Raw genomic sequence first — 27,762 nt, forward strand, 5'->3', positions numbered from 1 at the left:
CTGACTTTGCACAGGGTCTGTGCAAGTAGGCTCACTGGGGGAAACGCATATTTGCGAAGGCCCCGGGGCCAGCTGAGTACCAGTGCGTCTGTCCCGAGTGTTCCCTCGGACAGGGAGTAAAACAACTGGCAGTGGGAGGTTTCCGGTGAGGCAAACAGGTCTACCTGAGCCTCTCCGAACTCTCTCCAGATCAGCTGGACCACCTGGGGGTGGAGTCGCCACTCTCCTGGCAGCTCAGCTCGTGATAGCTCGTCGGCCATATGGTTGAGCACACCAGGGACAAGAATGGCACGAAGTGACCTCAGACGCTTCTGACTCCAGAGGAGGAGATGGCGGGCGAGTTGCGACATGCGACGGGAGCGTAGACCACCTTGACGGTTGATGTACGCAACGGTCACAGTGTTGTCCGTACAGACCAGTACCAATGTAGATGGGGTCCCGTCCAAACCCCTGACACTGCATGCCCGTTGTACGTGGCACCCCAGCCGGTGGCAGAAGCATCTGTGAATACCACAGCATGCGGGGACACTTGTTCTAGGGGCACTCCTGCCCGGAGAAACAAAGGGTCCGACCACGGACTGAAGGCTAGGCGGCACTCCTGAGTGATTGGCACCCGGAACGTGCTGCATTGCCACGCCCATCTCGGGACTCGGCCGTGAAGCCAGTGTTGAAGCGGTCTCATATGAAGCAGACCGAGCGGGGTTACTGCCGCCGCGGCCGCCATATGCCCCAGGAGCCTCTGAAAGAATTTCAGTGGGACCGCTGTCCTGCCATTGAACGTATTCAGGCAGTTCAACACCGACTGAACGTTCCTCTGTGAGGCGTGCTATCTGTTCGACCGAATCCAGCTCCATACCGAGAAAAGAGATCCTCTGCACAGGGGAGAGTTTGCTCTTTTCCCAGTTGACCTGAAGACCCAACTGGCTGAGGTGTCTGAGCACCAAATCCCTGTGTTCGCACAACTGACCCCGGGACTGTGCTAGAATGAGCCAGTCGTCGAGGTAGTTGAGAATGCGAACACCCTGTTCTCTCATGGGAACAAGGGCTCCCTCTACGACTTTCGTAAAGACGCGGGGAGACAGGGCCAGCCCGAAGGGTAGGATTCTGTACTGATATGCTCGACCTTCGAACGCAAAGCGCAGGAATGGCCTGTGTCGCGGAAGAATCGAGACATGGAAGTACGCGTCCTTCAGGTCGATCGCTGCAAACCAATCTCGGGGACGGATGCACTCAAAAATGCGCTTCTGCGTAAGCATTTTGAACGGTAGCTTGTACAGGCTCCGATTCAAAACTTGCAGGTCCAAGATCGGTCGTAACCCACCGCTCTTCTTGGGTACAATGAAGTAGGGACTGTAGAACCCTGACCTCATATCGGCTGGAGGGGCCGTCTCTATCGCGTCCTTCGCCAGTAGGACTGCGATCTCCGCACGCAAGACAGGGGCAACGACATCACTGTAGTGAAGAGGACGCCCCTGAACTTGGGGGGACGCCGGGCGAACTGAATCGCATAGCTGAGCCTGATGGTCCGAATGAGCCAGCGAGACGCACTGGGGAGAGCTAACCAGGCTCGCAGAGACCGTACAAGCGGGAACAAAGGGACCACCGGCGTACCCGCAGCGGGGCAGCGAGGTGGAACACAGGGACGCGGCTTGGGGGCTCTCTTTGTGAGGCGGCCCGAAGCGGCGTAACAGTGTGCTAGGCAACACTTACCTGGTTCCACGGATGGACAGAGGGAGCAGTCGAGGCTTTGGCTGCCCGCTGCTCGCTGCTGTCCGCTGGCGACAGAAGAGGGGGATGTGAGTGGTGAGGTTTTTCTCCTCCCACTGCTCTCCAAACCCTCTTCAGACCTGGAAATGGAGGAACTGCTCTTTTTTTTTTAAATTTGGGTACCGCTGCCTCTTGGGTCAGTGGCGGAACAGAAACAAACCCAATAAAAGGATTTACCACCCGGCCCTCCTCCAGGGGTGGAAAGAGCAGCCCCACCCATCTCTGGGTCGCCCGTCTCAGGGGTGATTCTCACCAACCACTTAAACAGCTGCAGAGACGGCATGCTGGGTCGGAGTTTCTTGCAGGGGACGACACCCTTGGCGATGAGCAGACTGAGGGGCGGCCCAAGAGGAACTCAATGGTTTGTCATGGGAAGCTCCCCGATCTGCTACTAACTGAGGAGAACCGCTGGGCTCAGTCCTCGACAGTGTCACCGAAAAGGCCACCTCGTAAGATGGGAGCATTGAGAAAGCATTTAGCTTGACAACCTCTCGCACCTCACAAGGTAAGCCAGGGGGCACTTCTGGACCACTGAGGTGGACATCGTCTGGCTGAGGGCCTGCTCTATGACTTTTATCATGGTTAGTCAACAAGCGCAGCTCAACCCCAGCACAAAACTACCCTCATGCATAAAAAGTGCCTTGGCCTCACATGCAGGGTGGGTGTGGTCTGTGTACAGCCACCCCATCCAAGAGGGTAGTGAGAGAGGAAAAACTTATGCAGATTTTGGCACTTTTGGCATTCCATATTTATGGCACCAATATACCTCCATACTGCCAAGTTTTCCATGCACATCTGGAAGACCCAGGAAAGCATGGCTGTAAACTCTGAATCTGAGTCTGCATAAGCACACACCATTACAGTGGGCAGCGTCACCCTCATTTCCAGAGCATAACAGCACTCTCTCTGATGCTGCAATCGACGTCTGTCCCTCAGCTGGAGCTCTGAATGAAATGCTAGGTTCCCCTATGAGAAGGACCAGCAATCCAATCCAGAAACTGCACAGCTTGCAATGCGCTAGAGAGGGAGGGGCCCTAGGGGGTTGGTTCCCCGAAGGAACCCCTCAACCTCATGTCACCCAAGCCATATCAGCAAAGTAGACCTCTTCTGGTGCACCAGAGAGGGCGCTACAATGGAGATTAGGCAAGGGAACCACGCATCTAGAGCGCCGAGCGAGCGCTGGGTTGCCGTGACAACCCGCGCTGCAGCCCGGCAGCTCGACGGCACACGACACGCAAAGGAGCGAGAGGTTTGCTCTCGCTGATCTCCACGGTCTCCCAGAGTGTCGGGCAGACCCGCGGCTGTGCTTTTACACACAAGCGGCAGCTGGCCAGCAACAGAGGGGACTCAAGCTTCCCGGAGAAAGAAGAGTCACGACCGGCGTGTCGACGTGATCATGTTCTCATATGAAAACATGAAACACCCACGAACATCGTTTCAGCACGCGCCCAGACATGTGAAACAGTGATCGTGGCCGTCAGTGAGGACAGGAACGACCGCATCCAGAAACACAAGTAGGATGTCATCTTTAAAAAGACGCGAATCTACTTGTGTAAGCTCTTTCAGGGACTTTACTCTTTTAAAAGTGCTGAAGCACGCAGGGGAACGGCCGCCGCAACACAGACAGGGATTGTGTGCAGCCTGTCGTGTGCTCTCTCTCTCTCTCTTTAATGGCGCTCACTCTTACCAGCCATAAAAACGGCTTTTCAGCGCTCAAAAGCGCACCGTACCGGCCGTGAGAACAGCCTTCTGACACTGTCAAAACAGCTATTTGCTCAATAACGGCAAACGAAACAAAAAACAGAAAAAGAGAGGACTTCGACCCCGCTGCTGTGCTGTTCGCCCGCACTCGGAAAAAAAGAGAAGTTCAACCAAAAAGCTTGACTCATCTTCTAGCAGACACTCGCTTGCAGAGAACAGGAACAAAAATCGTTCGGCTCCGAAGCGAAAAGCTGAAGATGCAACGCACCTGCTGCTCATTATATACCCACGCTGCGAGGCGAGCAGCTGATGCATATGATTGCATGCCAATGTGCATTGGCTCGTTTTAGTTACACTCGAAGTAGATTGGCCTCTCTAGCGAGATTCCTATTCGTCGGTCTGTCCGATGTACGTCAAACGTGACCGACTGAATGGGAAGTAATGTTCTCTTTGACTCCTGAACATGAATTAGATCAGCAATGTATGGAGGGGCTGTGCCATGCTGAGATTTAAACACAAAAAGTAGAATCTTAAAATTAATTCTATAAGGTACAGGTAAACAATGCAATGCTCTCAAGACAGGAGCAATATGGTTGTTAAGACTTTTAGCTTGTTTATAAAAAAAAAAAAAAAAAATGTATATGCAAATAGATAAATGAGACGCAAATGGGAAATGAGTGATTTCTTAAGTTTGTTTACATGCTCAGATGTGTTACAGTATGTGCGCATGCGCAGCTTTACTAGAGACTTTAAAGTCATGGCAGCTGGTAATCACTTCATCACGGTCATGAGGGCTGTTTGTTGGGTCGGCGTGACTTTGAGCTCGGACATTCGGTGTGTGGAAAGATTCTACTCGTGCGCAAATGTACTCAACGAGTGGAGGTAGGTGATCAGTTGGTGTTTTGTGCTGGAAAAGTCCCTTTTTTTTTTTTTTTTTTTTTTTTTTTTAATAAGTAGGATTAATAATAATAGTTACATTAGTGTTGGGAAAGGAAGGGGATATTGAAGGCTCATGGCTTCTGGGATTGGAGGGGATGAGGGTGGTGGTGGGTGGCAGAAGGTGGTTAGGGAAAAGGGGAGATCTAAGAGGGAGGCATCGAGCGAAAGACCTGAAATGTCAGAAGATGAAGGAAATAAAGTTAGGAGAACTGGAAATACCGAAGAGTTAGTCGTGCTATTTAAAGTTAAGGGAGCTAATCAGGGTGATGCAGGATTCAGAGCAGTGAACCCATTAAAGGTTACTAATGCTTTGGAGAGTCAAATAGGCAAGGATTTTCAGGCCAAGATATTGTATAATGGAATGCTAAGAGTGTGCTGCAAAAATAAGAAACAGTATGATGACGCTAGAGGTGTAGGGAAGTTGGTGGTTAAGGTGGAAAGTTTGGTTCCTAGAGGAAGCAAGCAGGGAGTCAAGGGAGTGGTATATGGAGTGTTTGCTGGCTTGTCTGAGAAGGAAATCTTTGAAAACGTTAAGGGGGCTCAAGTAACTGATGTAATGAGATTTAAGCGTAGAGATGGAACTGGGGATGCGCCTGTCCTGCTAACGTTTAAAGATGGTACACTGCCACAGAGAGTGTTTCTTGGGAATATGGCATATAATGTGAAGGAGTACATTAAACCACCATTGCGATGCTATAATTGTCAGAAATTTGGACACGTTGCTGGGGTATGTCGGGGTAAAAGAAAGTGTGCTAAGTGTGGTGGAGATCATATAATACAAAATTGTAAAGCAGAGGCTCCTAAGTGCCCTAACTGTGATGGGGATCATGCAGCAGGGTTTCATGGCTGTGAGTGCTTTGGTCAAGCTAGACGGGTGCAGGTAGTGAAGGATCAGAATAAGGTGACGTACGCAGAAGCAGTTCAAAGAGTGGCTATAGAAAGTGGAAATGAAAGATCTGGGGATAGAGCGGTGCTAGGAAGCCAGCTAATTGTGCCAAATTTGGCGCATGTAACTCCATCTGACATGTTGATTTTTAATAAAGAATCATTTCTGTCTTTTGTTTCTGATGTTTTGGTGGGAGCTAAGAAAACAGCTAACCGGTCAGATGTTATCAAGTTAGTGGTGGGGGCAGCTGAAAGGTATCTGAATATTAAACAGTTGCCAGAAAAGTTACATCAACACATGATGGAGAGTCAGTGTATGGGGAGATCACAGTTGTTGAGGGCTAGCAGTATGGAGGATGTTAATGAGGTGGATGATGAGGAACCTAATTAACATTTTAATGTGGTATATTCTTCAATGGAATGCCCGGAGTCTGATTGGAAATGGTCAGGAGTTAAAGAAGTTTGTTGAGGAATTTAAAGAAGCACCAGAATTGATATGTATTCAAGAGACGTGGTTAAAGCCGTGTTTGGATTTTGTAATTCCAGGTTATGAATGTTTGAGATTAGATAGGCCTGATAGATCAGGTGGGGGTTGTGCAACCTTTGTCAAGACTGGGTTACAGTATAGAAAAGTTGAGATTAATTCTAATCTTGAATGCTTGGCTGTGGAGGTTTGGAGCAGTCTCAATTCTATTACTGTGATAAATTATTATAACCCCTGTCAATCTTTGCTATTGTCAGATTTTGATGATATAATGGAGAGGGTAAGGTATCCAGTTATATGGATTGGAGATTTTAATGCGCATAATCCAATATGGGGGAGTGATCACAGGGATAAAAATGCTATTGTTGTAGAAGAATTTCTAGATAAATATGAATTGGTAGTGTTAAATGATGGAAGGCCGACTAGGTATCATATTGTGAATAATACCTGCAGCCATATAAATTTATCAATTGCTTCATCAAATTTAGCTAGAATTGGTGAATGGAATGTTATAGATTTCTACACACTGGGTAGTGATCATTATCCAATTTTATGCAGGTTTGGTAGGGATTTGAGAAGAGAAGTTGAAAAGAAAGTCCCTAGATATAACTTTTCTCAGGCCAAATGGGATAAATTTCAGGAGAAAGCTCAAAGCTTAGTAGGAGAGGTTGATAGTGAGGGTTCTGTAGATAGCTGGAACACTTCCATTAGTCTCATGATGCACAAAGCTGCTTGTTATACCATTCCTATGAAACGGGAACTTAGGTCCCATATGATGGTTCCTTGGTGGAATAAAGAATGTGATGAAGCTGTAAGGAATAGGAATAAAGCATATAGAAGAGTAAGAAAGTATCCAATGTTGGTCAATGTAATGGAGTACAAGTGTCTAAGAGCAGTAGCAAGAAGAGTTATCAAGGATGCAAAGAGAAATAGTTGGAGGAAGTTCTGTGGTACGTTAGGTCCTGAGACTCCAGTAAGGCATTTGTGGTCAGCTGTACGTAGAATGTCAGGGGTGAATAAAAGAAGACCAATGCCAGTATTACAGAAGGGTGAAGTGGTAGCAGTTTCCAATAAGGAAAAAGCTGATATGTGTGTTCAGAGTTTTCAAGCAGTGCATAGATCAGAGAGAATGGGGATTGAGAGATGTAGGAAGAGGGCTGAGTTGTTGGCAGTTAATCAGTGGAAGTTGGAGAGGAGTTTAGAAAATGAAAATCCTATTAATTTGTTTTTTAATATTAAAGAATTGAAGGATGCAATTATGTCTGGGGCAAATACTACTCCGGGGAGAGATAGGCTGTCTTATGAGTTATTTAAACATCTGGATGATATTGTACTTGAAGAAATTTTAGCTTTGTTTAACACTGTGTGGGCAGAGGGTAATTTGCCCAAGGAGTGGAAACATGCAGTTGTGGTCCCTATATTGAAGCCAGGCAAAGAGGCATCTGACCCTAGCTCATATCGTCCTATAGCACTCACAGCAGTGATCTGTAAGATTATGGAGAGGATGGTAACTAATAGATTGGTATATTTTTTAGAATCTAGAGGACTCTTAGTTGATGTACAGAATGGCTTTAGGAATGGAAGATCTACAATGGAATCAATTGCAGTTTTAGATCAGGATATTAAAAGGGCATTTAGAAATAAGGAAATAGTAGTGAGTGTATTCCTAGATATTGAGAAGGCTTATGATTCTTTGTGGAAAGAGGGTTTAATGATTAAAATTTTTGACTTGGGAGTTAGGGGACGAATGTTTAATTGGATTAAGGATTTTTTAATGAAAAGAACAATTCAAGTGAAGGTTGGTAGTGATAGTTCAAAAACTGTGGAAATAGAGAATGGAACCCCACAGGGTAGTGTTATCAGTCCAGTTTTATTCAACATAATGATTAATGATATATTTGGTAATATAGAGAAAGGATTCGGGTTATCTTTATTTGCAGATGACAGGGCCATTTGGAAAAGAGGGCGAAATGTAAAGTTTGTTTTAAAAAAGATTCAAAGAGCATTAGTCACAGTAGAGGAATGGGGGGATACATGGGGCTTTAAAATCTCTGCTTCTAAGACTAAATATATGGTATTTGGTTTTAAAAGAAAGTTACCTAAATTGGGGCTGTGTATGTATGGGTCTCCATTGGAGAAGGTGAAGGTTTTTAAATTTTTAGGTATTTGGTTTGAAGAGCGCATGACTTGGGCTGTGCATGTAGGTAAAATTGTGTTGAAGTGTGAAAAGGTTTTGAATGTTATGAGAAGCCTGGCTGGGTGTGAATGGGGGGCAAATAGGGAGACGATGGTGTTAATTTTTCAGGCCATGATCAGATCTGTTCTGGATTATGGGTGCTTTGTGTATGGGTCTGCTTCTAAATCCGTTTTGGATAAGTTAGATGTGTTGCAGGCAAAGGCTTTGAGGCTTTGTTGTGGAGCTTTCAGAACTTCCCCAGTCCCTGCCCTGCTTATTGAAATGGGAGAAATGCCCTTATGGTTAAGGCGCATTAAGTTAGGGTTACAGTACTGGGTAAAACTTAGTGGGTGTAATCATACCTTCCCAGCAAGGTGTCTGTTACAAGAGTTTACAGGAGATAGTAAATACAATATATTTTTTGTCAAAGTAAACCAGTGGGCTAGGAAGATGAGCATGGAACAGGGAGGTATTGTAGAGCATGCAAGATGGTTACCTATGCCCTATTGGATGCTGCCCGAAATGAATATTGATTTTGCTTTCCTTCAGGAAAAAGATAAGTGGAAGGTTACACCAACAATAGTGGAATATCTTAATTTAATCAGTGAGAGTACTATGATTGTTTTTACAGATGGATCTAGAGATCCAGTTAGTGGGAGAGCAGGATTTGGGGTGTATGTGGAGCAGCTAGGGTTGAAGATTGGACGGCGCATTTCTAACGGAAGCTCTGTTCTCACTACTGAATTAATGGCCATTCTATGGGCTCTATGGTGGATTGAGGAAGTCAGACCTAGAGAAGTCATGATCTGCTCTGATTCTGCCACTGCCCTTGAAAATTTAAAAGCGGGAAGATCTAAAGCTCGTCCTGATATTGTAAATGATATCTTGAATGTGATTTTTAGAATTAGGTTTGCTTGCAATATCAGTTTCATCTGGGTTCCTGGGCATGGTGGGGTGAGAGGGAATGAGCAGGTGGATATCATCGCAAAGGAGAGCTTAGGAAGAGAAGTAGATGTTCATGTATTATTGGGGAGAGTGGAAATGAGAGGAAAAATTAAAGAAGACTTAATAAAAGAATGGCAAATTGGGTGGGAAAAGGAAATTAGGGGTAGACACTACTTTTCTATACAACCTGAAGTTAAGAAAATATGTTCCTGTGGTTTGAAGTCCCGCAGGAATTCAGTGAAACTGTGTAGATTGAGGTTGGGGCACTGTGGGTTAAATGACTCTTTATACATTGTAGGAAAACATGTTTCTGGCTTATGTGAATGTGGGAGTCTGGAAACAGTAAGGCATGTTTTCCTGGAATGTAGAAAATATAGGGCACAAAGGAATATATTTTTTATTAAATTAGCAGAACTTGGAGTTGAGGCTTTTTCTGTTTTATCTTTGTTTGGACACAGTAACAAGCATGAACTGGTCACCGAGGAAATTCTTCAGTTCTTGCATAACACAGGACTGTATGTAAGAATTTAGTTTAAATTTTGACCTGTGGAGGGCAGTAATACGCTTAGCAGCGTCTACACTGCCGGAATCCTACACAAGAAGAATCACTTCATCACAGACATTCAGCAGGAGCACACAGCCCGTTGGTATGTAACCGCTAACTTTTCACACAATCTAGTAACATTAAGGCAATTATATATGAATGCACTAAACGTTTACTTTATTATGTCTGTATTAATTGGATAAGAGTAACTTGTAGCGGTAGTTTAGCGTCCTGGATGTTGTAAAGCATTAGGCATCATTATTAGCCATTAGCTTTGTGCTGATTATTCAGAGCACTTTATTGGTTTCTTGTGGCGGTAGTGATAGCGGTGGTTTTAATCGGTGGTCTATGGTAGAGTGCATTTATGCGTGTACGAATCATTTGAACGAGGATTGTGGTAGCATGGGTTTTGTATACGGAGACAGCGTCCATAGCTACCAGTGACGGTAGAGTCACTGTGCGCATGCTCCTCTGGCGCTAGGCATTCTGGGTAATGTAGTCAATGTAGTTTTTAAGCTAGATTCGTCACATTTGATGGTGTTGCAGGCTTTTGATTTCATTATTTACATTATTGTTATATTATGTTATTTGATTAACTTATATGATGTATTTAAATAATATTTGCCATTGTTTAAATAATATTTTGTCATTATTTAAATAATATTTGCCATTGTTTAATATTTTGCCATTATTTAAATAATATTTTGCCATTATTTAAATAATATTTTGTCATTATTTAAATAATATTTGTTATTGTTTGTTGCATTTCAGGTTTATGACCTGTGGTCATTTGATTTAAATAAAATTGAAGACGAACACGAGTCATGACATTGTGTGCTTCCTGGTGAGTCTTTTCGGAGGGCTAAATAACTGAAAATCCGAACAATGGTCATATTTCCGAGTAGCCTTGGTCCAAAAGTTTCTTTGGGAACCATTATAAAATGAGTTGCAAAAATCTAGTCAGGAAAAAATAAAAACATTAATGATCTTCTCCAAGTCTGTATGTGTTAAGAAAGGCTTAATCTTAGCAATCATTCTAAGTTTATAAAAACTAGCTTTAACAACTTTGCTTATTTGAGAGTTACATTTTAAAGCACTGTCACAGATCATGCCTTAATTTTTTACTTGATGTTTCCTAAAAGGGCTCAATGTACCTAGATTAATTCCAGCTGTATCACTCATTTCGGAGAGCCTAAATATAATCACCTCTGTTTTCAATTCATTCAGACTCAAAAAGTTTGCAGTCATCCATGACTTCATCTCATCTATCAGGCCAACAAGTGCCCCAGGACACTGGAAGAATTTGGGATAAAGGACATAAAATTGAGCATCATCAGCGTCAGAATGAAATGACACACCGTATTTACACAAAATCACTCCTAATAGCAGCATATAAAGAGAAAAGAAAAAGGGTGCCGAGATCGAACCTTGCGGGATACCACATGTTAGGGGTGCTGAGGCTGATGCAAACTCTCCCATGCAGACCGAGAAACTCCTATTTTGAAAGTAAGACTTTGTCCATCTTAGGGCATTTCCACAAATACCCACATATGTTTCAAGACATGATATAAGAATCTGATTGTACAAACGCTGCTGTCTAAGAGTAAAAGTACTGTAAAATTACAATGGTCGGTCGCAAGAAAAACATTGCTAAAAACTCTCAGCAAAGCTGATTCCGTACTATGATGTTTTTAAAGCCAGATTGAAACACTTCACCAATCTTGTTTGCATCAATAAATGACTGAAGTTGAATGAGGACGCTCTTCTTCATAATTTTAGCCAAGAATGGAAGTTTCAAAATAGTCCTAAAATTAGATGACACACTCTTATCCAAGTTTGATTTCTTCAAAAGGGCTGAAATACTCCATGTTTACAGTAATCAGGCTCAACTCCTGAAAGCAAACTCTTGTTAATTATAGACTCTAAAAATGGGCCAACTGATTCAAAAACTTGCTTTAACAAATGGGTCGGAACAATATCCTGAGGAGAACTTGTGAACTTTAGTTTATGCACAATGTCCTCAAGGATAGAAAGAGAGATCGGCTCAAAATTGGAGAAAGTAACACCAGATATAGATTGCTGTACAACCGTATATGAACAATGACTAATGTTACTACATATATGATATTCAATTCATGAAAAAGTTAAAAAAAACTCTCACATAAATCAACAGTCATTTCTTCTGCCACCTCTAATTTAGGATGATAATCGAATCTTTCATCGAGAATTGAACACTAGGCTTATATCGATTTTTCTCAATCAGTTTTGCAAAGTGTCTCGATCTCGCAGTTCTTACAGCCCTCTGGAATTTAGACAGAGAATCTCTTCACATTTCAAACTAAACTTTTGTCTTTTTTCTATTTCATTCCCATCTTCTACAAACCTGTCTTAGGGAACGAATATTCTCATTAAACCATGGAGCTGATTTATGCTTTATGCTTTATATATGCTTATATAATGATGATGGACAGGACTGAATGTTTAGGCTCCTCCTGAACCTGCGTTTGGAGCTACATATAAATCTGTTAAGAGTCTTCTGACCTTTCATCTCCTTGCCTAGCTGGTATGGTCACATCAATTGTAGATTTGAGAAAAATCTTTATAGAATTGTGTCAATGGCAAGTAAAATAGTTGGTAAACCCCAGAAGTCCTTAACATGACTTTTCACAGAAAGGGCATGGAAGGAGGCAAGGAGTTTTCTAGAAAATCGCTCCCATCTTCTCTTCAGCCAGTTTGAGCTCCTGAAATCTAGGAGGCGCTAGAGTCCCTCGGGCAAATAATATTAATAGTTGTTGTTAATAATAATAATAAAAATGTGTTCAAGAAGTCCTTCATCCCAAATGCCATTAAAATTCAAAAATGACATTAACTGTACTTTTCTATGTAATATGAACTGATCTGTGTATTGTTTTATTATTGCCTGTTAGTTTCTCAGTAGATGTTTAGGTGTTGGAGAGCCAAAGACAAATTTCCACTCTGGTGAATAAAATTTGAGTTTGTACAGGGATAGTTACGTCATGTGCCTTACATCGCACTAAAGTTCACATTATACTTCTTTAAAGCTGCAGTCCATAACTTTTGGCGCTCTAGCGGTTGATAAACAGAACTGCATGCGTCTTGTGGAGGAACATTGGTTTGGAAAATGTATTCATGATGTACTCGTTTATTATATAAATTTGTAAATTTTGAACACACAAAAAAAAGTTAAGGACTGCAGCTTTAAATGATTATGACAAGAGTTGAACAAAACTTTTAGTGATTTTATAATGTGGTAATAAGCAACATCACAGAACCTTAAAATTAATTTAACACTTTTTTTCTTAGTATTTTTTTAGTGAATGACAAAAACACTGTATTTGATATTCACATACCAGTTTGAATGAGTTTTTCATTTAGTTGTTTATTCAGTAGATTCAGAGCTCTTTTCAGAGATTTCTCGTCCACATCAGAGTTCTTGTTGTGTAAAATAATGTTCAGGGATGAGTACATCTACAGCAGGAGAGAAAAGACTATTAAATATTAATTATATTCCACATTATCGCTGATGAGACAGATGTTCACAGACCTGTATGACATGGAGATGATCGTCAGTGTGTGAGATCTGCTCCAGCTCAGTGTTTCTACTTTTCAGCTCAGTGATTTCCTGCTGCAGCTCTTTATTGAGATCTTCAGCCTGTTTCTCTGCTGCTTTCTGCTGTTCCTCCATCATCTTCAGCTCTTTATTGAGATCTTCAGCCTGTTTCTCTGCTGCTTTCTGCTGTTCCTCCATCATCTTCAGCTCTTTATTGAGATCTTCAGCCTGTTTCTCTGCTGCTTTCTGCTGTTCCTCCATCTTCAGCTCTTTATTGAGATCTTCAGCCTGTTTCTCTGCTGCTTTCTGCTGTTCCTCCATCATCTTCAGCTCTTTATTGAGATCTTCAGCCTGTTTCTCTGCTGCTTTCTGCTGTTCCTCCATCATCTTCAGCTCTTTAATGAGATCTTCAGCCTGTTTCTCTGCTGCTTTCTGCTGTTCCTCCATCATCTTCAGCTCTTTAATGAGATCTTCAGCCTGTTTCTCTGCTGCTTTCTGCTGTTCCTCCATCATCTTCAGCTCTTTATTGAGATCTTCAGCCTGTTTCTTCATCTTAAGCTGCTCAGACTGATATCTCTAAATGGATTAGATCAGATCAGTGAAGAGTCAAAGACTATAGATACAGAAAAACAGTTCACTACTATTAGTTAGAGAGAGAATCATTCAAGCTACAAGGAGATCTGCGTACTGTAAGTGTTTTGTGTTGTTTCTAGTTTGATTTTTAGTTCTGTGTAGTTGCTAGGAAGTGTGTTTACAGTGTGGTCACGTTGCAAATCGCGTTTGTTCTCGTTTCACTCTGAGTCAGCAAGGCGTGGCCTGCTGAACTAATTAGCATTGTAACAGTTGGTATAACTGTGTAAGTCTACCGCGGCAGCCCTCTTGTGAAGCCCTCCTTGTGTGAAGACCGAAGAGTGTAAAGACGATCGACTCTACCTGTGCGACTCCACCGAGCAACGACACCGGCAAGGCACTTGAGTATTACACTTTTTTTTTTTTTCCTTTCCTCTTTATACAGTGTGTTCTTGTCTGTCTGTCTTTTGCCCTGTCTTCGATATGTGCTTTCAAATTCCCACTATTACTAACACTCGTAAATCGCGTGCTACACGTTGGAGGCAGTGTAACCATAATAACTTGCGTAGTTTACCCATGTCACCTAGTACATTATTTTCTATTTCTATTGGGCTCTGGAATTGTCAGTCTGCTGTAAACAAAGCAGACTTCATTAATGCTATTGCTACTTATTCAGATCTCCATCTCATGGCTCTGTCTGAGACATGGATCAAAACAGAGGACACTGCTACACCAGCAGCCCTCTCCTCTAATTTCACTTTCTCTCACACCTCACGCCAGATTGGGAGGGGTGGTGGTACTGGTTTGCTTATGTCCAGTGAATGGAAGTTCAATCCTTTACCATCTCTCTGTGACAATGGCTCATTTGAATCGCATGCAATTACCATCACCTACCCTACTAAAATCCATGTTGTAGTTGTTTATCATCCCCCAGGTCAGCTAGGGAACTTCTTGGAGGAGTTGGATGTGTTACTCTCATCCTTCCCTGAGGATGGAACTCCTCTGCTAGTACTTGGAGATTTCAACATCCATCTAGACAAACCTCAGGCTGCTGACTTCCACACTCTACTTGCCTCATTTGATCTCAAGCGAGTGGCCACTTCAGCTACCCACAAATCAGGTAACCAATTGGACCTCATCTACACACGCTGTGGCTCCACCGTCAATGCACTGGTTACTCCACTACACACCTCAGACCACTTTCTCATCACTTTTAATCTCAACCTGACCCCTAACTCAACACACACTCCATCACGTTACTTTTCGGCGAAACCTACGCTCTCTCTCACCATCTCAACTGTCCTCTTTGGTCTCATCCACACTTCCTCCCCCTAACCAGTTCTCATCACTGGACACTAACAATGCTACTGACACTCTTTGCACCACTCTAACATCTTGCTTAGATGACTTCTGCCCCCTTTTAACCAGACCAGCCCGCGCCACCCCCTCTGCCCCCTGGCTCTCTGATGCCCTCCGTGAGCATCGGTCGAGACTCAGGGCTGCAGAGAGGAAGTGGCGCAAATCTAAAGATCCTACTGACCTTAGCTTATATCAGTCACTCCTTTTTTCTTTCTCTACTGATGTCTCTAATGCTAAAACCACATACTATCACACTAAAATTAACAATTCGACTGATTCCCGCACACTTTTCAAAACCTTTTCTTCTCTTCTTTGCCCTCCTCCCCTCCCTCCCTCATCAGCTCTTACAGCTGATGACTTTGCCACATTCTTCACACATAAAATAACAACCATCAGCGGCCAATTCTCCACACCACACACTGACAATAACATCTTAACGGAAAACGCACAAACCCTCTCCTCCTTCTCCATGCTCTCCGAGGCAGATGTTTCAAAACTCATCCTCTCCAATCACCCTACTACCTGTCCCCTAGACCCTATCCCCACTCCTCTTCTTCAGGACATCTCCTCCTCAATTCTACCTGCACTCACTCACATAATCAATTCTTCCCTTCACACTGGAACATTTCCCACAGCTTTTAAGCAGGCTAGAATTGCCCCACTGCTTAAAAAACCCACTCTGAATCCAGCACTCACAAAACTACAGACCAGTATCCCTTCTTCCTTTCATTGCGAAGACACTGGAGAGAGTTGTATTCAGCCAACTGTCTACTTATCTCACACAGAACAACCTCCTTGATGACCACCAGTCTGGTTTCAAGAGTGGCCACTCAACTGAGACTGCCTTGCTCTCAGTCACTGAAGCCCTGAGACTCGCACGAGCGACTTCAAAATCATCAGTACTCATCTTGCTGGATCTGTCTGCTGCTTTTGACACCGTTAACCACCAGATCCTCCTGTCAACACTCATGTCGAAGGGCATCTCGGGAACTGCACTCCAGTGGTTCAAGTCTTACCTCTCAGGTAGGTCCTTCAGGGTACCTTGGAGAGGTGAGGTGTCCAAGTCACATCATCTTGCTACTGGGGTACCTCAGGGCTCAGTGCTTGGACCACTTCTCTTCTCCATCTACATGTCATCACTAGGATCTGTCATTCAGGATCATGGTTTCTCCTATCACTGTTATGCTGATGACACACAACTCTACCTCTCATTCCAACCAGATGATCCGACGGTTGCTGGTCGTATTGCAGGCTGCCTGACAGCCATTTCTGCCTGGATGAAGGACCACCACCTTCAACTCAACCTTGCAAAAACGGAACTGCTGGTGGTCGGTGCCAACCCAACACTTCGTCATAACCTTTCAATTCAACTTGGGTCGTCAACCATTACTCCTTCCAGGACAGCCAGGAACCTTGGAGTGGTGATAGATGACTGTTTAAGCTTCACAGATCATGTTGCTACAACGGCCTGGTCCTGCAGATTTGCCTTGTACAACATCAGGAAGATTAGACCCTTCCTATCGGAGCATTCCACACAAATTCTTGTCCAAGCTCTTGTTCTATCCAGACTGAACTATTGTAATGCTCTTTTGGCTGGACTTCCAGCATGCACTGTCAAGCCTCTTCAATTGATCCAGAATGCTGCAGCAAGACTGGTCTTCAACGAGCCGAAGAGAGCGCACGTCACTCCTCTCTTCATCAGTCTGCATTGGCTGCCAGTAGCTGCTCGCATCCAATTCAAGGCTCTGATGTTTGCCTACAGAACGACCGCTGGCTCTGCACCGCTATACCTTAACTCGCTACTTCAGACTTATGCGTCCTCCAGAAACTTGCGTTCTGCAAGTGAACGGCGGCTTGTGGTGCCATCACAAAGGGGCACAAAATCACTCTCACGAACCTTCTCCGGGTCTGTTCTTGGCTGGTGGAATGACCTGCCACGCTCTATCCGAGCAGCTGAATCTTTAGCCACTTTCAAAAAAAATGCTAAAGACGTATCTTTTTCGTCAGCACTTGACCCAGTAATAGTTGCACTTACCTTGATTTCTATTTTCATTCCATCTATTTGTGTATCAATTTAAAAAAAAAAAAAAAAAAAAAAAAAAAAAAAAATCCTTGCTACGAGCACTTTACTGTCATAACTGTGACTTCACACAGCACTTACATACTGTTGTTCTCATGTTGATTTGATTGATTCTACTGTTCTCATTTGTAAGTCGCTTTGGATAAAAGCGTCTGCTAAATGACTAAATGTAAATGTAAATGTAGTTATGAATGGAAGAAACAGCAACGCGCAATATGGTGGAATAGGTCCAGCCTTCTAAGTAAAAGAGCCAATTGCTGATTGATAAATTCATTGCGTCACTGCAGTTATAGGCTCTGGTTCCCATAGAAATCTGAGACTCATGCATGACTGCACATGAGCATTGGCTCGTCTAGCCTGAAAAATAAGCTTTTTTTAATGCTATTTGAGCATAAGAAACAACATTTCTTTGTTTGGACTGCCCACTCTGTGTTTTGAACTCTTTGCCTGTCTATGGTTTATGATTGTGGATTACCCTTCAATAAATACACTGCATTTGGATCCTCTGCCATTCATGTCTTGGAGCAGTCATTACACCTGAACTGCTGAGACCATTGCATCACAAACACCTTACCACCCCACACTCCTAAACCAATGCACTCGCACACACACTCACTCACACACACACACACACACTCACACTCACACTCACACTCACAGTGTATTGTGTAGGTAAGATGATCAACACTGCTATCAACAGGACACCCAGACCAATAATCATCCCGTTTGAAATGTGGACGGTTCGAGATGAAGTAAGGAAACCATCATTGGAGGCGAGAGTCTGTAAAAAGAGAAAGATTCAGTTCAAGTAACACTTCTCAAAGCCTTCTCCTATGATTGCAATACGAAAGCAGGGACCATTCCCTGTCTCCCATCCAATCCTAGCAGAGCCTTGTTCCTTATATGGAAATGGTTCCGGTACATAAAGAAAATCATATGTTATAACATATACAGCTTCAACAGAGGACAAAAGACCCTCTGTCCACTTTCCTTCAATGCTGAGACCAACATAAAATCTTTCAGTCACAAAGCTTGTCCAAAGCTGTGGCCCAAAGTACAAGAAGCTAAATGATTTTAATCATTTTTTCACTCACTTTTCTCAGCTTTACTGAGTGTTTGATCTCTTGAATCTTCTTCATTCTCTTCTGGATCATCTGCTGCTCGTCTGTCTGTGTCTGAACCAGATGATGAAACATACAGAGAAAAACACACACATCACTGAATTTATTGTTCGATCTTCTGACCAAAAAAAAAAAAAAAAAAAAAAAAAATATTATTAGAATAATGAATGTAAATCAGAATTAAAAATGTTTTAGTCCATGTCTGTCAGCTCTGAAGGTAACATTTTCAAATTCACAAAAGTTGACAAAATTAACTTTTAGGTGATTAATTAAAAAAAAAGAAAAAGAAAAAAAAGTGACAAGCCAATATGACCTGCACCAACATCAACACACATGAAAACTGCATTTCACAGTGAGTTTAAAGTGTTTTGTCTGTAACTCTTTACCTTCTTCTCTCGACTCTCCTCCTCTATAGGAACAGTGTTGTGAGTCCTGTGTTCTCCTTCAGTGCAGGACAGACAAACACACATCTGATCATCTCTGCAGAACATCTCCAGAGGTCTCTCGTGTTTCTGGCATATATAATCCTCCAGATTTTCCACAGCGTTGATCAGTGTGTGTTTCTTTAGACGTGGGACTCTGAGATGAGGCTCCAGATGAGAGACACAGTAAGAGCTTTGACACGTCAGGCAGGACTTCACAGCTTTCTGCTTTCTTTCATCACAGAAGTCACAGAACACTTTAGATTCTTGATTAAGCTTATTAAAGTGTTGCACAAGCTTTCCGAGTGTTGAATTAATCTTGAAATCAAGTCTTTTGCTGAATTCTTTTTTACAGAGTGGACAGAAGCCGATCTTTCTGTTTGTCCAGCACGTGCTCAGGCAGGTTCTGCAGAAGTTGTGTCCACATGGAGTGGTGACTGGATCAGTGAACACTTCCAGACAGATGGAGCACTGGAGCTCCTCATTTAGTGCTGGAACACTGGAGGATGCCATGACTGAAAAGAAAAGTAACGACAATTTAACATCTACATTGCTGAAGAGAGCAACTTTCATGAAAAGGTATGTACACTGAGTAATTTAGTTTATGTTCTAAAATGGATGTTGCATTATTTGAAGTGCCGTTTTGAAAAGGTGATAACGTCTAGGTTACGTATGTAATCCTCGTTCCCTGAAGGAGGGAACGGAGACGTTACGTCAGAACAGACTGATGAATGGGGGGTCTCGCCCCGAGAGCCCAATCACCTTCGAGTGTTAACAAAACAAGCCAATGGTACGCTGGGTACCTTGGTCTGCAATATTTGCATCGCGAACTCCACCATCACAGTGTGGGTATATAAGGAGCAGCGCGAGCAACTCGCATTCAAGTCTTTGCTGAGGAGCCGAGCCAATGACCCGGTATTTCAGTGGAACAGCAATTGTGGCAAAGGGATGTAATTTCTCTGTTTCCTCCTTCAGGGAACGAGGGTTACATGCGTAACCTAGACGTTCCCTTTCAGTCGGTCACGTTCAATGTTACATCAGAACAGACTGACGAATGGGGTCCCTTACAAAACACCACAATAGCTGTCTTCCAGTGACCTGTAAAAGTGATAGCACCCTGATGTGAGACTCAGCACGAGCGAAGGACTACACTAAATACAGAATACACTGGGAAGCATACCCCAACAGGAATATGCTAACAAACTGCCTGCTCAAGGAGGTCTTACAAGGAATCAACCAGCATAACGGTGATAGGGAGAACTCTGAGGTATCCAGCCCGCAGGGTGGGATTACACATCAGAGATGGCGAGTGGCTTGCCAAGGGAAGACACATGCACCCGAAGAAGACTTACTTTGAAACACGTAGGATTACCCAGGGAGGAGAATCAACACACGGCGGCACCTAGTCCAACACAGGGGCTGACCGAAGGGACATGCAAGTGTAGACATCAACAGTGCTGGAGGAACCCAGGGTTCTAGCTGTGGAACTCACCTGAGCAAAAAAGCGCATGCATCCAGTGATCAATAGAGTGGAATGGCGCAGCAAGCAATGACACCGAGCAGGTCCTACTACTGGCCCGAAGAGGCGAGTACCCGAGAGGACACAGGCTCTACACAAAGATTATAGAATCGCGTGAATGTGTTAGGTGTCGTCCAGCCCGCAGCTCTACAGATGTCTGTCAGCGAGGCGCCATGCATCAGTGCCCAGGAGGAAGCCACACTCCGAGTAGACAACTTGAGCTCTACTGAAAGCAAGGGTTTGAAGGGAGCCCTCTGCAATGCAGATAAAACCACTGCGAGGTCCCAAGAGGATTAAGGTGGATTAAGCCTCCTAGCCGCAATAGCAGCCACATAGACCTTAAGGGTGTAAGGTGACAGCCTTCGTTCCAACCCTTCTTGAAGAAAGGAGAGCACTGACCCGACCGGGCAGGAGCAGGGGTCTTCTTGATGAGCAGAACATAAAGAGACGAAGAGGTCCCACTTCAGGGTATAGGCCTATCTAGTAGACAAGGCTCTAGCCTAAGTGATGGTTGCAATCACCTGAGGTGGCAAGGTACCTAACCTTTTCGTGACCTGTCCACTCATGCAGGTTCCAAAGATCAGGATGTGGGTGCCAGAGGGTGCCCAGTCTCTGAGAGAGAAGGCCCTTCCTCATAGGGATAGTTTGGAGAACCAGGTCCGGCCAGGCCAATACGGCACAACCAAAAGGACCTGCTCCTCGTCCTCCCTGATCTTCACCCTCCTACCTCGGTCAGGGAGTAAAACAACTGGCAATGAGAATTGACTGGGGAGGCAAACAGGTCTATCTGAGCGTCCCCGAAGTGTTCCCAAATCAGCTGATCCGACTAGGGATGGAGGGATGTCTCTACTCCCCAGGGTGAGACTGTTGCCGAGAAAGCTTGTTGGCCGCAAAATTGAGTCTGCCCGGGTTATGAATGGCATGAAGTGACCTAGATGCGGGCGAGTTGAGACATGCGACGGCAGTGTAGACCTCCTTGACAGATGATGTACACTACGGTCGCAGTGTTGTCCATACGGACCAGGATGTGCTTGTCTCTCAGCAAGACCCTGAAGTGGTGCAGAGCAAGCCGAACTGCTAGCAACTTGAGGCAATTGACATGCCACTGAAGTCGGGGTCCTGTCCATCAGACTCGTGCAACGCTGTCATCCCAGAGGAAGGCAACGCAGGTGAATCCTCATCTCCCGAGGACTCAAGGCCGCTCTGTGATGCGGGAATCGACATTTGGTCGTCCTCCGGAGCCCTGAATGAAACACTGGGTCCCTGAGTAGGAGGCTCAGGAATTTCAACCGGAAGTGAGGGGGGTGTGGCCCAAGGAGGCTGACTCGTCGGGGAAGCCCACACCGTGACCCTCAGATCACCCTGGCCACCAGCCAAAGTAGTCCTCTCATGAGAAGAGGAACTAGATTGGGGTGTGACAGAGGAGGCTCTACACTGTTTCTAGTCGAGTCTCGATCTCAACATCGCAACGGTCCTGTTCCCACAGAGAGAACATGAACCATTCACAAACGCTGCCTCAGCGCTGGGTAGTTTCACATCGCTTTCTCTCATCCACTTAAACTTGACACGCATAGATAACGACACATTTTGAAGAAAAGTGGGTAACTTCTGTCCACCTCGTCTATAAGCAGTGACTAAAATAAAGAAATTTAATTGAATTAATATTGATTCTGGAATAAAAAAAAATCTTTAAAATCTTAAAAAAAAAAAAAAAAAAAAAAGCGATAGGTGAATCAATATTTTTCTCCAAGTCCTAATGTTTATTACTTTCAAGTTGTAGTTTATTTTATGATTAAACTTTACTTTGATCGTTCGCTGGTTCCCACTTCTTTCTTCCTTTAACATTGTTACAGTTATAATGTTTATTATCAGTTTATTTTTTACCAAATCTCCACAAATTGATAGTCAGTCACATAAAAAACAATGTTTTTAATCTGTAAGTTTACTGAGTTTGCAGTAGACATAAAATGATAATACTGTTTAATATCATTTATCATTATAAACATTTGTTTTTTTATTATCTTAAATTAGTCTTTCTCTTAAAAAGAGTGGTGTATGTGTGGGTTAAACTAACTTTCTTGCCAACAAAACTTACACAATGTTTCCCTCTGGACAGCGACTTCCTTTTTCTCTTTGTTTCTCTGTTTGATTTTTCCATCATCTTCATGATCAAAATCTCCCTCTTCTTCTGCTGTGACTGAACCTCCAGATCTCCTCTTCTCTCCATCTTCTGGTGTTTCTTCTCCTTCTTCCTCACACAAGTCAGAGATAAGAAATTGGACCTGGTTTTCTTTGAGTATCTTCTCCACTCTTTCAAGTATCTCAGAGTGTAAACCTGATTTTCTTTCATCAAACTGAAGATGTTCACCTCCACACTCCTTTATTAATTGATGAATACAGTTACTGTTTATCTCTCTCTCATCAGTCAACACTAAAGTGTGTTTAAGAGCCTCCTTACTGAATTCATTCAGCACATGTTTCACTCTATGTCTGTCATTGTCACTGAAGTCGTTCTGCTGCAGCACAAGTATGATCACATGAGGTCCAGGAGCAGACAGATTCACACACTCTTTCACTCGCTGTGTGATCTGAGTGATTGACAGGTTTGGCCTCAGCAGGTGAGGAGTGTTGATGACTGTGACGTCTCTGTCCTTCAGTTTTCCTCTGTGTTTCTCAATGTTCAGCTCTACATCAGCAGGTGCTTCACTCTCAAACGCTGCTCTTCCTAAGATGAAGTTTCCCACTCTGTTGTTTTCTGTTATATTCTTCCCCAGCAGAACAATCCTCAAATCACTCACTGGAACACAGAACACAAATAACAGTAACACTCGACCCGTGATCCACGAACAGAGATGTCAGATTTCAGATTGAAGGTACTGGACCAGATCAACAACTGCCATTGAGATGAGTGGAGATCTTAAAGGGTTAGTTCACCCAAAAATGAAAATAATGTAATTTATTTCTCACCCTCATGTCGTTTCACACCCGTAAGACCTTCGTTCATCTTCAGAACACAAATTAAGATATTTTTGTTGAAATCTGATGGCTAAGTGAGGCCTGCATAGGGAGCAATGGCATTTCCTCTTTCAAGATCCATTAATGTACTAAAAACATATTTAAATCAGTTCATGTGTGTACAGTGGTTCAATATTAATATTATAAAGCCACGAGAATATTTTTGGTGCGCCAAAAAACAAAATAACTACTTATATAGTGATGGCCGATTTCAAAACACTGCTTCAGGAAGCTTCGGAGCGTTATGAATCAATGTGTCGAATCATGATTCGGATCTTGTGTCAAACCGACAAACTGCTGAAATCACGTGACTTTGGCGCTCCGAACAGCTGATTCGACACGCTGATTCATTATGCTCTGAAGCTTCCTGAAGCAGTGTTTTGAAATCGTTAATTTAAAAAAAAAATTATATATATATATATATATATATATTCTTGTCGCTTTATAATATTAATATTGAACCACTCTACTCACATGTACTGATTTAAATATGTTTTTAGTACATTAATGGAGCTTGAGAGAGGAAATGTCATTGCTGGCTATGCAGGCCTCACTGAGTTATCAGATTTCAACAAAAATGTCTTAATTTGTGTTCTGAAGATGAACGAAGGTCTTATGAGTGTGGAACGACGTGAGGGTGAGTAATAAATGACAGAATTTTTCATTTTTGGGTGAACTAACCCTTTAACACAATCTGAAGGATTTCTGAAGGATCATGTGACACTGAAGACTGGAGTAATGATGCTGAAAACTTTGATCACAGGAATAAATTACATTTTAAAATATATTCAAATAGAAAACAGTTATTAATTTAAATTGTTAAAATATTTCACAATATTACTGATTTTACTGTATAATTGATCAAATAAATGAAGCCTTGGTGAGCAGAAGAGACTTCTTTTAAAAACATAAAAAAATCTTAGTTCAACAACTTTTAACCAGTAGTGTATATATAAACCTCCCTTTAGACACACAGTTTCTCAAGGATTTTGATATTTGCAGTACTGAATATTATGAATTATCATATTTGTTGACTTACTATTAGGTCGCTCAAGAGATAGACTTCCACATCCTCTTTGAACTGCAAATAAAATAACATTGAATTTAAAATTTGGCAAATTCTTTTTTACCAGATTGTGTTATCATCTTTATTTATTAAAGAATTAATTCACACAAAAGAACAATTTACCAACATTTATTATTCCACCTCAGTATTATATTCTTTCTTTCAGAATGCACAAACGTTTATTGCCTGCATGAGGATAAGTAAATAACATTTTTTTTCATTTTTTCAATACTATTTACATCTGCACAATCTTTTTTTATTTGTTTGTTTGTTTTGTTTTTACCACCAGTCATGTTAGTGGCTTCCTTGTGGGGATGATCTTTGCACTGTCTTTACAGATTTCTATTCAATTCAATTCACATTTATTTGTATAGCGCTTTTCACAATACATATTGTCTTTGCTGACTTCTGTTTCCTGCAGATAAAATAAAGTTAAATTAAGTACAATATTGAGAAGTAAAAAATTCTATCAGTATATTTTTATTTTCCCTCTCATTGCATCAGATTTATTTAGGCTCTTGTCTGGAATGGCTGCAGTATATGACCATATCTATCTTCTGAAGGCAATGTGTGTTGAAGATTAGTTTCATATTGATCGTTAAATATGGTCTTTTTTATTTATTTCTCACTTATTTCTATTCAAAATGCTTTTTTGCAGTGCATGGGTAAATCTTCATAATGTTTTATTCTGACAAACATACTCAAAACTTTTAAAAATGAATCTGCTTCTTCTTCTTCTTTTTTTTTTTTACAATATAAGCAAAATAATGCAGTAACCCTATATGAGTGTTGAGAAATGCCAAAAGTGAATAAAATAAAATAGTACACCATTTGAGGAAGTGGTTAATATAATGAGATGTTACTGAAAACTGCTGCTTTATGATTTCATATGGTGACAAACTTTGCCTTATTATTATTATTATGATAGGATCACATTTATATGACTCTTTTTCTTACTATTCTGCCTTCCTAAAAAGAAAACGTACTCGATCAAACCGCGCACTGGATTACAGTGAAAGAAAAGCGCGTTTACTTGTAGTCCTACCGATATATTTTCAAGCATTTATTAGATATTTACTGTAGGCTATTATTTAATAAATATAATAAAATAATACTTGCCATTAGGTATATACAGTATTTTACCTTGTTAAACATATTTATTTGGTCTGATTTGATTCTTACCTGAACTAGACGCCATTCCACATGCTCGTGACAGAAACTGAAAGCGAAAGTCTGTTCGGGAGACGGAAGGTGAGAGGAGAACACACCTGTTGCCCGTGGGCGTCGCTAGGACTAATCATTCGGGGCTCGAGATTTAAATCTATCTACGAATGTTTTTGGCCTGGAACAGGCACCTGGGCTTAAGGCAAGGCAAGGCAATTTTATTTGTATAGCACATTTCATACACACTGGTAATTCATACACAATAGTAATTCAAAGTGCTTTACATAAAGAAGAATAATAAAAATAGAACATAAGGAATAAAAATAACAGTAAAAACTGAGAATTTTGCTATGTGGATGGATGAGCTAGGAAGTCTTAGTGAATTTTTTTTTGTTATTGTTGTTGTTGTTGTTGTTGTCCGTCAGAGTGGATCTAAACGGATCTATCCATCAGAGCAATGTGCGTTCAAGTCATGTAGGAAAGATCGTATTTACGAGCAGAACCGACATGAACGCCACCACAATGTCGTAAATACCAGTGGGAAGCTCGTAATTTTCTTTAAGCTCCGATCTGTACGAGTTGGGGGCGTGTCAGTGAGAAACATAGCCAAATAGCAGATGGGAGTTTTACTTACTCAAACATGTTCTAAGGGCAGAAAGGAAAAAGATTGGTTTACAGATTCAACCAATTTTTTTTTTTTTTTTTTTTTTTTTAATTTGGTGGGATTCTATAGAGACGTTATCGACGCTTGATAGAAGATAGCGTGTTTTGTAGAGGTAAGTGAATTTCCAATATATTTTGTTGAAATTCTGAGATAAACGGCCTCTAAAGTGTACTAAGATAATCAGGGGAACATTGAACATGCACAGAACTATCATCGTCTAATATCGGATCATTTGTATTTTGATTCGACTGCTAACTCCACTGCACCTAAGCTGCTAATGGTCTAAATCTGGGGTTAAACATGATTTTCAGCTGTCTGTAAAGCCGATATATGCGAACACAGAACCGAAATAATTTCATATTGATGTTATTTTTGGTCTACTATGCTGCTCTTAAAGCAGGAGTTACACCGTGTGTACACCAGACGCGATCTTTTATCGCGGCGCGGCGACAGATGTCTACACTGAACGCAACAAGACGACGAATAACACAGTAAAATGAATCTATTGAGTACTGCAGCCCTGAGAGCAGCGACTCAAATTCCCGACCGAAAACGGATTCCCCGTTCTATTTCTGTCCACCTGCTTTGCAACGGTCGTCTTGTTGCGTTCAGTGTAGACATCTGTCGCCGCGCCGCGATAAAAGATCGCGTCTGGTGTACACACGGTGTAACTCCTGCTTTAAGAGCAGCATAGTAGACCAAAAATAACATCAATATGAAATTATTTCGGTTCTGTGTTCGCATATATCGGATATATATATATAGCTGAAAATCATGTTTAACCCCAGATTTAGACCATTAGCAGCTTAGGTGCAGTGGAGTTAGCAGTCGAATAAAAATACAAATTATCCGATATTAGACGATGATAGTTCTGTGCATGTTCAATGTTCCCCTGATTATCTTAGTACACTTTAGAGGCCGTTTATCTCAGAATTTCAACAAAATATATTGGAAATTCACTTACCTCTACAAAACACGCTATCTTCTATCAAGCGTCGATAACGTCTCTATAGAATCCCACCAAATTTAAAAAAAAAAAAAAAAAAAAAACTTGATCCCGCCTCTGCTTCAATTTCATTGGTTGAATCTGTAAACCAATCATTTTCCTTTCTGCCCTTAGAACATGTTTGAGTAAGTAAAACTCCCATCTGCTTAATGCAGAGAAGGCACACCGCCATCATACTCTGACGAAAGTGACTTGAACGCACCTACCGTCGTAAACACTTCCCACCTCGTAAATACAAACTTCCCAGGAGGACTTGAATGCACCAAGATCTACATGGATCTTCCTCACACGGCAGGACTGCTACCTGTTAAGGCACTTCATACTGATAAACAAAGCTTCGATCACCCCTTTTACCAAGACACCTCAAACTGCACCACACAGCCCTAATCCCCCTTCCGGAGATATCTTATCTATGCAACGCAGTTTAAATTTCCCCTTTGGAAAGTGTCCTGACTGTAATCCAGAGATATCTTAACCATGCACCACAGCTCAAATTTCCCGCATGGTTTGTCCCCCAAATTTTAACCTAATCACCTTCTTCCTAATTCTCCCAGCTCTTTCAACCAGACAGCAATATTTAAAATGCATTAAAAGTCAGAAATAACAAGATGATACATAAAAGATATAAAATATTTTAAAATGAAATAAAAACAGGAAAAGGAATTAAAAGAATAAAAAGATAATACGTATAAAGTAAGATGCAAACAGTTCGGACACAGCACAGTACCCAATCAGCAAATGCATAGATAAAAAGATGTGTTTTG

At 42.2% G+C, this 27,762-nt stretch overlaps 1 protein-coding gene and 2 long non-coding RNA genes across 4 annotated transcripts in view; 2 read left to right on the forward strand and 1 right to left on the reverse strand.

Moving 5' to 3' along the window:
* LOC137009614 (E3 ubiquitin-protein ligase TRIM39-like) overlaps positions 1-25,406 on the reverse strand; it is a 31,281-nt gene extending 5,875 nt beyond the window's left edge. Inside the window, exons 1-8 of one of the 2 annotated variants that reach the window (XM_067371957.1) lie at positions 25,347-25,405; positions 24,138-24,179; positions 22,179-22,880; positions 18,529-19,079; positions 18,116-18,196; positions 17,680-17,802; positions 13,007-13,588; positions 12,813-12,930 (exon numbers count right to left, since the gene is read on the reverse strand). In XM_067371957.1, the coding sequence (XP_067228058.1) occupies positions 12,813-12,930; positions 13,007-13,588; positions 17,680-17,802; positions 18,116-18,196; positions 18,529-19,079; positions 22,179-22,880; positions 24,138-24,179; positions 25,347-25,362 (2,215 nt within the window). In that variant the 5' untranslated portion in view covers positions 25,363-25,405. Of the gene's footprint in view, positions 1-12,812; positions 12,931-13,006; positions 13,589-17,679; positions 17,803-18,115; positions 18,197-18,528; positions 19,080-22,178; positions 22,881-24,137; positions 24,180-25,346 lie in introns of both variants that reach the window. The other variant, XM_067371959.1, reaches the window with a different exon arrangement.
* LOC137009615 (uncharacterized) lies at positions 9,497-12,776 on the forward strand. The gene is made up of 3 exons (XR_010892933.1): positions 9,497-9,544; positions 10,213-10,285; positions 10,669-12,776. It is a non-coding gene; the product is annotated as an uncharacterized lncRNA (long non-coding RNA).
* LOC137009616 (uncharacterized) lies at positions 22,905-25,428 on the forward strand. The gene is made up of 3 exons (XR_010892934.1): positions 22,905-22,956; positions 24,331-24,364; positions 25,356-25,428. It is a non-coding gene; the product is annotated as an uncharacterized lncRNA (long non-coding RNA).
* Positions 25,429-27,762: the final 2,334 nt, after the last annotated feature.

Source organism: Chanodichthys erythropterus, chromosome 20 (genome assembly GCF_024489055.1).
Source record: "Chanodichthys erythropterus isolate Z2021 chromosome 20, ASM2448905v1, whole genome shotgun sequence".
NCBI classification, from domain to species: domain Eukaryota; kingdom Metazoa; phylum Chordata; class Actinopteri; order Cypriniformes; family Xenocyprididae; genus Chanodichthys; species Chanodichthys erythropterus.